Consider the following 16,002-nt stretch of genomic DNA (forward strand, 5'->3'; position numbering starts at 1 on the left):
GGGGAGAATAGGATAAAAACTATGAGAGACATAAAGAAACAGTAATAAAACAGCACAACAAATCTAAAAAAGAAAAAAAAAAAGGAGATAGGGAAAATTAGGTAAACATATGTTCCCCCAAAAGGGGAGTAACAAGAATGGAGGAGGAACTCTATTTAAAGAAGGGATATATATCCTTAATTGAGACCCTAACTTTACACTAAGGAAGTTTACGCTGAGTTCATGCACAGGCAATCTGATGCTACCTTGGCTGTGTAAGGTGGATAAAAGATGACCTTGGTACCCAAGGATAACTAGTACTGAAATCAATTTAAAACAGGTCAAAATATTTTATAGTAAATGGTAAAAAAATAAAAGGTTGATTGCAGTTCAATCCGAAATGTGAAACTAAAACCTGTAGAAATTAGCTCTTTTTAAAAAATAGTTAATGACTTGTTTAATACACTTTATTTTTGGCATATCTTTTCTGATGATACAATGGTGCAACATCCTTTGGCTTTGAAATTTACATGATCATAAAATGGGTCATTTTTTGCTTTAAAGGCTTATTGAAACAATTTTCTCAAGGTCCTCTCTTAATACTTGGTTCTCAAATTATTCTTTTGTGAAGTGCATGCCTGTGAGTGATCACTTTTTTCTTTAATGGTTAATTCTGCTGGATACTCATCTGACAATTTTGTAGGTGACTAATGTCATTCTCTTGCAGTTTAACAGACTTCATGAAGTTTCTCATCTTTTGCAAAGTATGCAATTTCATTTTGGTTTATGTTGTATTTGCATTGTATTAGCAAGAGAGTGACAGAGAAGGATAATATAGTGAATGGGACAGATAACAGCTAAAGTTAATTAGGAAGAGTTGGTGAGTAGAGCCTAATTTTATAAATGATTGGTTTATTAGTCAATGTTCTTGTTTGGCAATTTTTGCTTCTCCATGCATTACATGGATGAATGACGAGTTGGATATTGAGGATCTTCTGTACATACAACTTGCAATAACGATGTTTTAGGTTGCTCTAAGGATTAAATATAACTAAATATGAGGATATATTTAGAATATATCTAAAAAGGCATCTGGCACACTGCCTATGCAAATAAAGGTTGATCAATTCATGTTTATTAAATCTGAAAGAAACTGGAGGGAAAGGTATCATTAATGAAAAGGTAACAAAAACTGAAAGAAAAAATAACATGCATTATGAAAATTTTTTTCATCTAAACTGCAGAAAGCTTACAAATCAGAAAATGAATGAATACAAACAACTTTAAAGTTAAAAAGTACAGAGTATATGGGGGAATTTCAAGATGAGAGAAAAAGTCATAATGATTTAAGTGGGGAAACAGAACAAGGAAAGGTTGAAGACTGAGATGGGTTTAGAATAGGAAAAGCTTCTGAAAGGCAAATAATGGGAAGGCAATCCACATGTAAGGGAAAACAGTATTTGTGTCAGTAAGAAGTGATAGCCTGGCAAGCTGGTGATATTTAACTAAATTAAAATATGATAAGGGCCATCCACTTTTGGAAGGGTAGTAAAATTCAAGGTTGATAAGTTCACACTAAATTTAATAAGGAATAGTTATGTTTTGTTTTGGGGGGCAAGGGGTCGGGGTATGATCATAACTAAAATAAGACTTTAATCCTGGAAAGCTCAGAGAGGGACAATGCTGTTAAGAACCTGAGAAATCAAGAAATGCTGCTGTGGGAGATGTGGGAAGGTGAGGCTAAGATTTAATTTAATTTGGGATACAATGAGAATGAGGTATTGGACATTCAGGTGGAGTTCAGGTTCCACCTGAGGCTAAAATCAGATTCATTTATTTAAAACACAGTTTTGAAGAGTCTGGGAAATTTTTATAAGAAAAAACAATGGAGTCATTATCTTACTCAGGTCTAAAATTGGCCTACAATTTTTTAAAAAAATTTTTTTTCAAGATTACTCTTGAAATGTCTTTAAAAAGGTAGCCAGAGACAGGCACACAGTCTCTCAACACACCCACACAGCCAGGTATTCCTCCAGCATTGGAATGGACCACTAGTTTTTCAGTTAAACCACAGATGAAGCTGTTGGCTTGAATTTAGGGTAGTGTTGTTTTTTACAAACACACACACACACACACACAAAATTCTCTCAGTTCAAAGAGACACACAGAAGGCATGCAGAAACTAAGACTGACTAAAGAAACAGTGGATTCTGAATTCTCAGTTCACCACTGCTCACTGTGGGGCATACATTCAATAAATGGAGTGTAAGAAGAATTGCCAGCACTACTGCACCTGCTATTGCTAAACATTCTTTCTCTCTCTTTTATTTGACTGAATGTCTGGATAAATTTGTGTAATTTAAATGAACATATGATATGACTTTAACACAGTAAAACAATGAGATTGTGTATTCAAGACAAGGGAAATGAATTTTGAGGACAACTTGGAGAATGCCTATATGTATAGAAGACAAACCAGGGAACAGAAGAAGAGTTATAAAAGAGAACATAACCTCCCAAAAGTTAAAGGAAGAAAAAGAGGGGTAGTGGGAATGAGAAGTTAAAAGTTGTGGAAAGTGGTCATCAGTGCCAATGCTAACCTTTGTAAGAGGCAGCTTAGTGGAAAAATGCAGAAGAGGCTGAGCACAGTGGCTCACACCTGTAATCCCAGCACCTTGGGAGGCGAGGCGGGTGGATCACTTGAGCCCAGGAGTTTGAGACCAGCCTGGGCAACACAGCAAGACCCTGTCTCTAGGAAAATTACAAAAAATTAGCCAGGTGTGGTGGTGTGCCTGTGGTCCCAGCTACTTAGGAGGCTAAGGTGGGAGAATCACCTGAGCCCGGAAGATGGAGGTTGCAGAGAGCCGAGATCACGCCACTGCACTCCAGCCTGAGGGATGGGAGTGAGATTGTCTCAAAAAAAAAAAAAAGAAAGAAAAAGAAAAATGCAGAAGGGACGGTTGAAACTGTATAGGATTAAACAGTCAGTGTGTGACAAGTGGAAGCAGAAGAGGGGGAAGAGTGAAGAAAAATAGGGTCAAAAATTTTAAATATACAGGACTCACATAAGTTATTGATTTTAATATTGTCTTTTAAGTCTGAGAAACTTTGGTAGAGATTAAAGAAAGGAGAACTAGAATATGTCTAGGAATCTAAAACTGTGTGGTAGCTGTAGTTAGCTACAGTATGGTATCACAGAGTATATTCTTCTACAAAAACACCTATCTGAAATGCTGTTGCTTTAAAAATAATATAATAATATAAAATAAGACAATCTAATATATAACAATATCAAAGGTCCCAAAAAGCCTTCTAGAACTATCTATGACATCCTTAGGGAATTTGGCATTTTTACTCCATCCTTTCCCTGCTAAATTTCCCATTTTCGTCAGTGGTAGATTCATACTACCTCTGAGTTGAAAGAGGTGGAAAAGGTCACCAAGTTAAACCTTCTACTTGATGCTGAAAATTCCACCCAACATCCATAATGAAAGGATGTCGTCTACCTTTGCAGGAAAACAACCATAGATGGAGAATTTATAGCTTCAAAAAGCACTCCTTTTTCAGTTATACTTATTCTTCCTTCTGGATTCATCAATCTTTCCTCCACCTACCCATTTACCTCCATCCAAAACAAAAAGCAGAAGACATACCAGCGACACCCTCAACACTCTCACATACTTTCAAGGAAGACATATTAATTTCCCTACCTTGCAATGTTCTTTGGGTTTACTGCTTGCTTCCATTCCTATAACTAATACCCAACCCTACTGATACCCCTTAATCATTTACAACTTACATGCTTAATATTTTAGCAGCTATAAAGTTTTCCTGTTCTAATTTATCCTGCATAATAATGACATAACTTTCCTATAATTAAAAATTTTCTTTACATCCTTCTGTACTAAAGAAACTACAGGGTCTTTCCATTTGACTTAATTTAAAAAGCAAACTTCTCTTTCTGGCTTTCACAAGGACTTTATACTCTGGACTTGCCCACTGATGTTTATCACAAAGATGCCCCTACTCAACCCTCCTAACATCTCTCATATACCATGTTCATTCCTTCTCTGCATCCAAGTTTGCCTTCCTAAGTAGACAATATGCTTCTTGAGAAAAGACTTACATTTTCATGGAATCCTCAATAGCAATTAATTAGCACAATAATGAGCACATAGTAAGTGCTCAGGGAATACCTGTTGACTCATTTTTAAAAGGGCTTTTAATTTTCCCCTACTAGATTTACATTTTTGAATGTACTGTTCAACACCAAACCATTGCTCTTATTATTCCCTCAGCTTGGAATGACTTCTTTGGTCATTTTTGTATGTGCAAAAAATCCCTCTTATCCTTCAAACCTCAGCTGCAGTATTCTCCCTCTAAGAAGTCTTCTCTAACTGTCCTTGCCAGAATGAATAATGCCCACTTGTTTCCTTGTATACTTTGCTTATAAATCTATCATACAACTTTTATCAGTTTGTCTTATAACATCTAGACTGAAAGTTCTCTTTTTTTTAGAGTAGGTGGAAAAATCACATCATCTTGTCCACATCTTTATGTGTTCCCTCTTCCCACACACTTCTCACAGGGCCTAACACAGTGCCTCATATGAAATAGTTGATCAGTAAATACTTGTGGAAGTGAATGGACTTTCTTCAACAAATTTTTCCCTAAATGAAAATAAGAAATACAACCAAATTAATAAGTAACGCACTTTAGTAACAGCTTACTTTTAGTAGAATTACTTCATTTCTTTCTTTTTTTTTTTTTTTTTTTTGAGATGGAGTCTCACTCTGTCACCCAGGCTGGAGTGCAGTGGCCGGATCTCAGCTCACTGCAAGCTCCACCTCCTGGGTTTACGCCATTCTCCTGCCTCAGCCTCCCGAGTAGCTGGGACTACAGGCTCCCGCCACCTTGTCCGGCTAGTTTTTTTTGTATTTTTTAGTAGAGATGGGGTTTCACCGGGTTAGCCAGGATGGTCTCGATCTCCTGACCTCGTGATCCGCCCGACTCGGCCTCCCAAAGTGCTGGGATTACAGGCTTGAGCCACCATGCCCGGCGAGTTACTTCATTTCATGGCTTATTGTAATTATTCCAAAGCTTATTAACATTCTTTGATTAGATATGGTTTAAACTAAAGGTAAGGGGATAGATTACCTGATTCTTCAAGTTCTTTACTGTAATTGTTAATCTGAAATTCAAGTTGCCTTCCTCCCCAAAGCAGTAAGGACAATATGACAAATATAAATATATCCTGGGGACTCTCTAGATGATACAATATATATATACATTTTTCACATCATGTAAGTTCAATATATTAACCCAAAGTAATATCCAAACTTCAATATATGGATGATGGAGTGTTAACATTTTGGCTATTTTATTTTGATCATTATTTTTATAATAAATCAAAAATTACAATAAATGTTTGATAACTTCTCACCCAATAGCTGCATTAAAATGTGGAAATGTAATATATAATTTTGCTATTATATAAAAACTTCCAAATGTAAGAGGCAACATGACATATACTAATATAGAAATCCAATCAGGACTCTAAAAAGATGAGATATAGCCAGAGTTTCATTATTTACTAGTTCTGTCACCTTGAGAAAGTTGTTAACCTCCCTGATTTCCAGTTTCCTCATGTAAAATAATAGCATCTGGTTCACCTAGCTGTATGGATTTACATAAAAATCAAATGAGATAGCACATAGAGAAGCTATAAAATGCTACTGGACTTTCGCATCTTTCTTTTTATAAAGTTAATGAGTGAGGCTGTCCTGTAATTTTATGGAAAAATCTGAGATGAGAATTATCCTTTTCTTGAAAATTTAGTAAATGTTTTTTGTAAAACTGTCTGGGTCTGAAGTTTTCTTGTGAGAGAAAAATGTTAATTATTATTTCGTTTTACTTCATGATTACCAATTATTCAGATTTTCTTTCTTTTTCAGGCAATTTTGATAAGACACATTTTCCTAGGAATTTCTACATTTTATTTTTCACACTTGCTAGTATAAAGTTCTTCCTGCTATTCCCATGTTTTTAGTATCTGCGGTATTTAAGTTTTAGATTACAAAATTATAGACATTTAAAATTGTTTGCATTCATGCATTTTAATGCATAATACAAATTAAAATAATTTTTGTTGCAATAATATAACAAAATAAAATAGTAATTTTTTGTATTATATTATCCTTAAATGACTGTTATTAGAATGTTTGTCACTTTACCTGTGGGCCAGGAATGAGATATCCGTTTTGTATTATTTTTCACTCTTTTCCATAACCTAACCTTCTTGAAAGAGATTATTCAAAACAATGAAAAACAACTTTTTTCATAAGTCTTCCTTTCTGAAAGACACTGATAACTAAGATGGCATATGGTACATAATTTCTGAAGTACTACTGTTCTGCCTCCCCATAGCCCCTCCATAAATTTCATCTGTAGATATTTCAGTCAACCAAGTTCTTTTCCCCTTCTGGGGAAAAAAAGTCCCAATAAGACCAAATAAGATTATCTGATTATCACATACACAGAAAGGCAAATCCAGGATATGAAGCATAATATGGAAATGTTAAAGAGAGAAAAAAGATATAGTAGAAGCTCCTAGAAAAAGACCTGATTGGATTTTAAGGGAATATAAGTACCCCTATAATTACCACAAATATCAAAAACATATTTAGGTTTCAACTGAAATAGAAGACTTGAGAAAATGGTCAATCTATACCTTGTTTTTGTAAGTGCAAGACTGTAAGTCCCCATACTAAAATCGTAAGTGGAAGCTGAGCCAAAGACAATTATCTTAAATTAAAATAAAAATTTGTTAAAATAATCTAGCTTGTTTTCATGATATTTTTCTTGCTGTGTTACCAATTCACACAAGCAGGAAAGGGCTTTCAGCAAACATTGCTGTAGACCCAGAAATACATTAGCATGCTCATCAATGAGCTTCTAGTTTCACATACACTGTTCATATTACTATTTTCCCTAATTACTTTGCTTGCTATGAATTTCTAAGGGCAGGAAATAAATAATCTAACTTAGATACAAAATGATTAACCAAGCCTCATAAGATCATCTAAATAAAAAAATAGAGACATAATAAATTATCCATATTATGAAACCTTCAAAGTATTAATGATGCATGTGACCAAAATAGTACTTGGACACTGGACAACTGAAAAAAAAAGAAGTTTTCACTATACTTAATCACATGTATCCTTCAATAACATACCTCAGGAGGTTTGAATTCTTCAATTCCACCTTCCATTTTCTGTTTAAGTGCACTGTTTACTTGCTTAGCATTCTGAACCTTCAACAAAATAACCCCAAATGTGAATCAGATCGCGTACTTAGGTAAATTTGTTGAGTACTCAATAAGTGAAAAGAATATATTCCAAAACCCTCTTAAATTTTATTTTAGAATAGTCATACTAATCACACTTAGGGCATGACATGCCACTAATTCAACTTATACATGTATGAACTAAACATCTAAGAGACTAAAAGACTCTGAATATCTTTGAATATCATGGTCTTGAATATCTTTTAGCAATAACTTTTATAACCAAAGACAACTGGCATACATAGGAATTAAATTCCATCAATTTTTCTTATTACCATAGTGTTTTGACTAAATAAGAATTTTTCCAATAATGATGATGATGGTGGCTAACATTTATTAGGTATTTATTATGTATAAAACATCATTCTCAGTCCTTTATATGTAATAAATCACTTAATTTTCAAAACCACTCTGTGAGGTAAGTACAATCAGTTCTGCTATAACATGACAAATACATTAAAAGTCACTGAACTAGCCAGGTACAGTAGCTCACGCCTAAAATTCTAGTGTTTTGGGAGGCCAGGAGTCTGAGACTACCCTGGTAATATAGTGAGAACCTGTCTCTATGGAGGAAAAAAAAAAAAAAATTAGCTGAGCATGGTGGCATGAACCTGTAGTCCTAGCTATTCAGGAGGCTAAGGTGGGAGGACTGCTTAAGCCCAAGAGTTCAAGGTTATAGTGAGCTGTGATTATGCCAATGCACTCTAGCCTAGGCAACAAAGCAAGACCCTGTCTTAAAAAAAAAAAAAGAAAAAAAGGTCAGTGTGCTATGCAAAATTCATAATAAAAACCACAGGGCTTATAGGGAAAAGGAGGTTGGGACACAACATTTAAACTTCAATGACACATAAGACAGGAACCTAACAAAAATGGCAACACAGTTTTATACATTCTAAATGATTTTTTTATCCATAAATGCTACAACAAAGACAGTACTTTACCTTGAAAAAAAGACCCGAAGGTTGCTTATGGAAGTGGGAGTCAAAATGGTTGTAGTTTGTGAATTATTATGGAAGTGGTAGGAGGGTTACTTGAAATCAGATGAAAAGTTTTAATACCATATAGGTATGGTTCATAACACACAGTGAATTGAGGTAGCTGGTACATGTTTGAGATGTGTGTGTGCTCAGTTCAGCTGAGTACATTTTGTTTTGCTGACAAAAATCATACATAAACAAACAATTCATGTTATGCTCAAATTAGTCCCAAGTATATTAATTGCATTAGAACAAATCCACATTTTCAAAAAAAGTTATAGCAGAACAGACTCTACTTATAACCATTTTTACAGATGAGGAATATAAGGCACAGCCAAGTTAAGAAACCTTCCTAAGGCTAGGAGATACAACCTGAATTTAAATCATACCAAGTTTTTAACTTCTATTCTACTAGCAATATTTAGACTGTTAAGGGTTAGGATTGTTTACTTTTTTCCTCTGTTTTTCCCCCCTAGTATGGACAGCGAAATACTTATAATTTATGAACTTTTTTCACTAGAGATCTTAAAGCCACAGCTAAAATGCATAAAATCTAGGATGATTCAAGGGTAGTCAGCTGGCCATGTTAGATAGACATATAGAGATAGAATGTAAAGTCTCAATTCTCGAGGATTTCATAGAATAGTGGGAAGATAAGTAAAATAAGAGTATGATAAACGCTAAAACACCTAACATAGACTCGGAGAAAGAGAGAGAATGAGAGAGTAAATGTGCTTCTATGTATGTTGATGAACAGGTGGTTGGGAAGATTAGGGAAAGTGTTCCAAAGAAAAGGACAGCTAAATTGAGTTTTAAAGAATTAAACTGGCCGACAAGCTTGGGAGGAGGGACTGCATTCCAGGCAGAATAACACTTAGGAAGATAGAAAAGCCCTAAGGCAAAGGCAAGAAGTTAAGCTGGGGTCAGACCGAGGAATTTTAACTTTGCCTGAAGACTGAAGAGGAATTTTAACTTTGCCTAAAGACTGAAGGAAAGCTAAAGGATTTTTAAGCAAGGGAACAAAATGATCATATCTGCCTTTTAGAAAGACACTTCTGGTAGTAATGTGAAGAACAGAATAGGGTAAAGAGGATGGAAATTAATTTAACAATCCAGGTGAGAAATAATAAATAATTAAGAAAACTTTCATTAAAACTGTAGGAATGAAGGAAGGATGGTAGTGGTATATAGAGATTAAAGAAATGCCTTGGAAACAAAATTAAGACTTTTTTTTTTTTTTTGAAGACAGAGTCTCACTCTGTCACCCAGGCTGGAGTACAGTGGCACGATCTCGGCTCACTGCAACCTCTGCCGCCCGGGGTTCAAGCAATTCTCCTGCCTCGGCCTCCTGAGTAGCTGGGATTACAGGCACCTGCCACCATGCCTGGCTAATTTTTGTAGTTTTAGTAGATACGGGGTTTCACCATGTTGGCCAGGCTGGTCTTCAACTACTGACCTCATGATTCACCCGCCTCGGCCTCCAGAAGTGCTGGGATTACAGGCATGAGCCACTGCACCCAGCCAAGACATCTTTGTAAACACTTGATTGTGGAGAATTAGGAGGAATTGAGGCTAATTGGTCACTGGCTTCAGTAATTGAGAGTATGTGGCACTACTCACTGAGACAGAGAATACAAAAAGTGGAACGGATAACTAGAGTGAGTGTGGAAGAATTCAGTTTGAACACTGCATATGAGATGTTTGTGACATAAAAGTAGCAGTGGTTAACAGGATTTGTAAACCCATGAGTGCAAACCTTTCCTGTCACACATCAAATGAATAACCAAATTAGGAAGTTAAAGCTTAAAGTGCCTTCTAAAAAAAATCAATAAAAATAGTCCCTAAGTGTAGGAGTAGTAGTGAAGTATGAATACAGGTGACTGAGTACACTTTATTCCTTGATATTTTTAGCACTTTTAAAGTATTACAGCAGATGATTTAGAAGTTTTCTAAAGAGGACTGCTGTGGTTTGGAAGATAGGTGTCTTGCATTCATAGTTTGACTAAAGGCTAAGCATTTAACCAAATATGAGATGTGTTGGTGGTATAGCGGTGAGCATAGCTGCTTTCTAAATATGTACTATTACATATGTACTGTACACACACATACTCAAGACAGTCACAAAGTCAAGTGAAAGAAATTCCAAAATTAAAGTAATGGTTGACAGTGTCAAACATTACTGAGTAGTCACAGTAGTTAAAAACCAAGAAGGCAGCCTTAGATGTGGCCACTTGTTCATAAATGATTTTTTTTTTCCACTGTAAACCTTGAACTCCCAGGCTCAAGCGATCCTCTCACCTCAGCCTCTCTTGTAGGACTACACTACAGATACACACAACCACGCTTGGCTATTTAAAACAATTTTTTTCACAGAGATGAAGTCTCACTATATTGCTCAGGCTGGGGTCAAACTCCTGGCCTCAAGTGATGTTCCTGTCTTGGCCTCCCAAAGTGTTGGGATTACAGGCATGAGCCACCATGTCAGCCCATAAATGATCTTCAAAGAGGTGTTTCAGTAGAACTGGAATATCATACAGGGCAGAATCTGGATTAGAAAGGGTTGGAGCATAAGTTTTGGTAAGAAAGCAGAGAAAGCAAATGTGGCCTATGTTTATTAAGGAAGGAAAAGAGAGGCCGGGCGCGGTGGCTCAAGCCTGTAATCCCAGCACTTTGGGAGGCCGAGATGGGCGGATCACGAGGTCAGGAGATCGAGACCATCCTGGCTAACACGGTGAAACCCCGTCTCTACTAAGAAATACAAAAAATAGCCGGGCGAGGTGGCAGCGCCTGTAGTCCCAGCTACTCGGGAGGCTGAGGCCGGAGAATGGCGTGAACCCGGGAGGCGGAGCTTGCAGTGAGCTGAGATCCGGCCACTGCACTCCAGCCTGGGCGACAGCGCGAGACTCCGTCTCAAAAAAAAAAAAAAAAAAGGAAGGAAAAGAGAAACAGAAAAGCAGTTTGGGTGAATAACCAGGACCAAGGAATTTGAAAAATCTGAACATGTTTAAGATAGAGAATCTTGATCCCACACTATACTGTTGCAAGGTTCTTACATTTTGTAAGCAGTAGAATACAGTAGTCCTCCCATATCCGCAGGGGATACAGTCCAAAATTCCCAGTGGATGCCTGAAACTGTGGATAGTACCAAATCATAACATATGCAGGTTGAGTATTCCCTTATCCAAAATGCTTGGAACCAGAAGTGTTTCAAATTTCAGGGGATTTTGGGATATTTGCATAATATATTAACAGTCGCACATCCCTAATCTGAAAACCCAAAATCCAAAATGCTCCAATAACCATTTCCTTTGAGCATTATGTCTGTTTCAGATTTTCAGATTAGGGATGCTCAACCTGTACTGTTCTTCCCTGTATATACATACCTATGATAAAGTTTAATTTATAAGTTAGGCACAAGAGAGTAACAATAGCGAATTAAAAATAGAACAATTACAACAATATACTGCAATAAAAGTTATGTGAATATAGTCTGTCTCTCAAAATATCTTATGGTACTGTACTGCAGGTAACTGAAACCATGGAAAGTGAAACTACGGATTAAGGGAGGACTACTGTAATATTAACTAAATATACAGTGATAAGCTAAGGATGAATATTGTAATCACTAAAGCAACTACAAAAAAAAGCAAAAAATAAAAAATAAAAAAAAAAAAAACACAAGAAAATGCAAAAGATATCACTGAAAAATGTAAATATGACCGTGGTCCACCTTTCCTTTTCAAAGTCCTTCAGTAGTTTCCTAACTCAGGATGAATTTCAAATTTCTTAACGTGATTTGTCTACCTCTACTGTAACCTGCTAAAGTCAAGTAGAAACAAAGAGGTTTAAGATGAGTGACAGTGATCAGACCAGTACTTTAAAAAGACAGCACTGGCAACAATGTGTAACCTCCAGCTAAAGAGAAGTAACAGAAAGAATCAACAAGAGGCCCAGCGTGGTGGCTCATGCCTATAATCCCAGCACTTTGAGGCGCAAGAAGGAAGATTGCTTGAGCCCAGGAGTTTGAGACAAGCCTGGGTAACATAGCGAGAACCTTTCTCTACAAAAAATTTTTTTAAATAAGGAAAAAAAAAGAATCAACAAGATAGTTATTGTCAGGCAAGTGACAGCAAGAGCCTAAATGGGCAGTAGTGATGAAATAAAAAAGAGGGAATGGATTTAAAGGAAATTTCAGAGATAAAACTCACATAACTTGGTTACCACTTTGGTTTACATGTGTTGGGAAAGTGATAACAGCAGGGGATGAATAAAAGATGATTCTGATGTTTCAACAGACAGAAAACAGAGAAAAAAATCTTTTAGGAGAAGACCTAGTAGGCAGCTGGAACTATAGCTAAGAAGCTTGAGAAAAGTCACAGCTTGAGAAATAAGACTCAGAAGTCACTGGCATAGAGTATAGGGTTGGCTGATATAGACCAAGAAAGTACAGATTTAGAAGAATATCTAGGTTTAAGGGATTAGAGAAAAATAACAAAAAAAAAAAAAAAAAAAAGGAAAAGACAACTAAGAAAGGCCAGAGATCTAATAACAATGAATAACTGAGTACTTAATATGTGCCAGGCACTGTTTTAAGCACTTACCATATATTATCTTGTTTAATTCCTCTCAACCACTACAATATTATCCACATTTCCAGATGAGAAAACTGAAGCTGAGAGAAGTTAAAGAGCTCCTCTAAGGTTACACAGGAAGGAGATGGTGCCAGGGTTAGAACTTAATAGGTCCACTGACTCTAGATGCTGATTTTTAACTATCTGATTATGATGATGCTGCCCTTACAATACTACCGTACTACTACTGATGATGATGATGATAATGATAATGATGATGCAGACAACAACCATTATTCACTAAGCATTCAAAATATGCCAAGCACTACTAAACAATCTAAATGTATCATTGCAAATAATTCCCAATAACCTGCAAGAGAAGAATGATTATTATCCCCGATTTTATAGATAGAACATTGAAGCAGCTACAGAGGTTATATAATTTGCCCAAGACCACAGAACTAACAGGCAGCAATGCTGGGATTCAAATCTAAACAGGCAGAGGTATCTTCTAAGTTGGACATAAGATAAATTTTTAAAAATGAAACTTGCATAAGTGGATGGCTAAGAAAAATCTGCAAACAACTGAGCTCAACCTAGGTAAAGGCGGATAGCCAAAATGCACATAATCATTAAAAATATTATTTTTATAAAATACCTGACGTTTTAGAGAGATCAACTCCATGTCCAGTTGCCTCAGGATGGTATTGGCTGCATTGGGACTACAGGAAACTGCTACCACATCTTCCTGGGTTAAATACATGCCCTTAGGTGGACGGCACTTAGAACGCTGAGAATGATGGCGATGTTGTAAACTCTGATACTCTCTTCTTCCAAGTCCAATCTTGCTAGTTTGGACAGGTTGTTCAGTATTACCCTAAGAGAATAAAAGCAGAATAACAGGTCACTTGGTTTTCACAAATGTATAAAGTGAAAACAGTCTATTAATATTGGAAGTATCTGCTGCAATAAGTACACATAAAAAAACACTTCTAACCAATTATATATTATGTACAAGTCCAAACACATACACACATAGCACTCACCAACTGGGGGGAAAAGCATACAACATAATATATCCTTGCTTAATCCACTCAATCAAGTGTTTGATTTTTAGGCCCAGAGGACTAGGAATACGTGAAAAAATAAGTTAGACTCTAAACTTTCCTGTGTACTTCAAGATGTGATATATTTTTCCTCAACAATAAAGGGCCGGGTGGGGGGAGCCAACTTATTAAATGCAAAGTTTCTCTGAAAATAAAAATTAGAGGCCGGGCATGGTGGCTCACGCCTGTAATCCCAGCACTTTGGGAGGCCGAGGGGGGTGGATCACGAGGTCAGGAGTTCAAGACAAGCCTGGCCAAGATGGTGAAACCCCGTCTCTACTAAAAATACAAAAAATTAGCCGGGCGTGGTGGCGGGCACCTGTAATCCCAGCTACTCGGGAGGCTGAAGCAGAGAATTGCTTGAACCCAGGAGGTGCAGGTTGCAGTGAGCCAAGATCGCGCCACTGCACTCCAGCCTTGGCGACAGAACGAGACTCCATCTCAAGAAAAAAAAAAAATAAAAATAAATAAATAAATAAATAAAAATTAGAAAGAAAAAAGGGGGCAATTTAGAAATTATGACATATAGCAGATTAGACAGCTGGTTAAAGAGAGATAACATTTCATTTTTACTTCACAGTTGCTGAAAGAAATCTATGCCTCTAAAGGTTAAAAGGGACACAATTATCTTAACCTTGAAAATATTTCTAACTTCCAAATCTATGATTAAAATAAAAGTAAATTTATGCCTCGGAAGGGTTTAAAAAGTGTAACAATGATGACTAAAGTTTTAAGCATTATTTCATTATAACTTGTTCCTAAAGTATGATATAAAAATACATTATTCTGAAAGAATAATCTATTAGAAACTATATCTTTTAGGTTGAAGATTATTTCAATGAATATATTTAATAATCCAATTTTTAAAAAAATTTTTTTTTCCTAGACAGAGTCTCACTCTGTCGCCCAGACTGAAATGCAGTGGCCCGATCTTGGCTCACTACAAGCTCTCAGCCTCCCAAGTAGCTGGGACTACAGACGCCCACCATCACGCCCAGCTAGTTTTTTTTTTTTTTTTTTTTGTAATTTTAGTGGAGATGGGGTTTCACTGTGTTAGCCAGGATGGTCTCTATCTCCTGACCTCGTGATCCGCCCCCCTCGGCCTCCCAAAGTGCTGGTATTACAGGCGTGAGCCACCGTGCCTGGCCTTTTTTTTTTGAGACAAGGTCTCACTCTGTCACCCAGACTAAGTGCAGTGGCATGAGCACTGCTCAATGTAGCCTTGACCTCATGGGCTCAAGTGATCCTCCCAGCTCAGCCTCGTGAGTAGCCAGGACTACAGGTGTGTGCCACTATGCCTGGCTAATTTTTCTTTTTTTGTAGAGATGGGAGTCTCACCATGTTGCCCAGGCTGGTCTCAAACTCCTAGACTCAAGTGATCTGCCTACTTCGGGCACTCAAAGTGCTAGTATTATAGGCATGAGTCAACACGCCCGGCCTAATACTCCAATTTCTTAGAAAAGGAACTCTTAGTAAAATTCATTTAAAAAAATTTTTTTTTTTTTTTTGAGAGGGAGTCTTGCTCTGTCGCCCAGGCTGCAGTGCAGTGGCACAATCTTGGCTCACTACAACCTCCGCCTCCCAGGTTCAAGCAATTCTCCTGCCTCAGCCTCCCGAGTAGCTGGGATTACAGGCACCCGCCACCATGCCCAGCTAATTTTTGTATTTTTAGCAGAGATGGGGTTTCGCCATGTTAAGCAGGCTGGTCTTCAACTCCTGACTTCAGGTGATCCACCTGCCTTGGCCACCTAAATTTAGTGCTGGGATTACAAGTGTGAGCCACTGCACCCCCTGAAAATTTATTATGAAGCATAATCCACTTAATTGCTCGAAGCTAACTCCAAGCAACACATGGCGGATCTGATGTTCAGAGAAACTCCTCCCAGTAGGGCACTACTAAAACTGCTGGATCAAACATTTTTAAAAAGTCTTTTAACATTCACTTCTGAGCTGGCAGGGAAGTAAGGAAATTCTTCCGACACCAGAAATGATGAGAAAGCAAGAATCCAGAGGGAGAATTA

At 36.9% G+C, this 16,002-nt stretch overlaps 1 protein-coding gene across 5 annotated transcripts in view; it reads right to left on the reverse strand.

Moving 5' to 3' along the window:
- Positions 1–16,002, reverse strand: part of RCOR3 (REST corepressor 3) — a 57,204-nt gene that overhangs the window by 13,557 nt on the left and 27,645 nt on the right. For all 5 annotated transcript variants that reach the window (XM_017949665.3, XM_021927390.2, XM_009187706.3 and 2 more), the window contains 2 exons: positions 13,534–13,752; positions 7,217–7,294 (listed from right to left, as the gene is read on the reverse strand). In XM_017949665.3, coding sequence (XP_017805154.1) covers positions 7,217–7,294; positions 13,534–13,752 — 297 coding nt within the window. The remainder of the gene's footprint in view (positions 1–7,216; positions 7,295–13,533; positions 13,753–16,002) is intronic.

The sequence above is a fragment of the Papio anubis genome, chromosome 1 (genome assembly GCF_008728515.1).
Source record: "Papio anubis isolate 15944 chromosome 1, Panubis1.0, whole genome shotgun sequence".
Taxonomy (NCBI): Eukaryota; Metazoa; Chordata; class Mammalia; order Primates; family Cercopithecidae; genus Papio; species Papio anubis.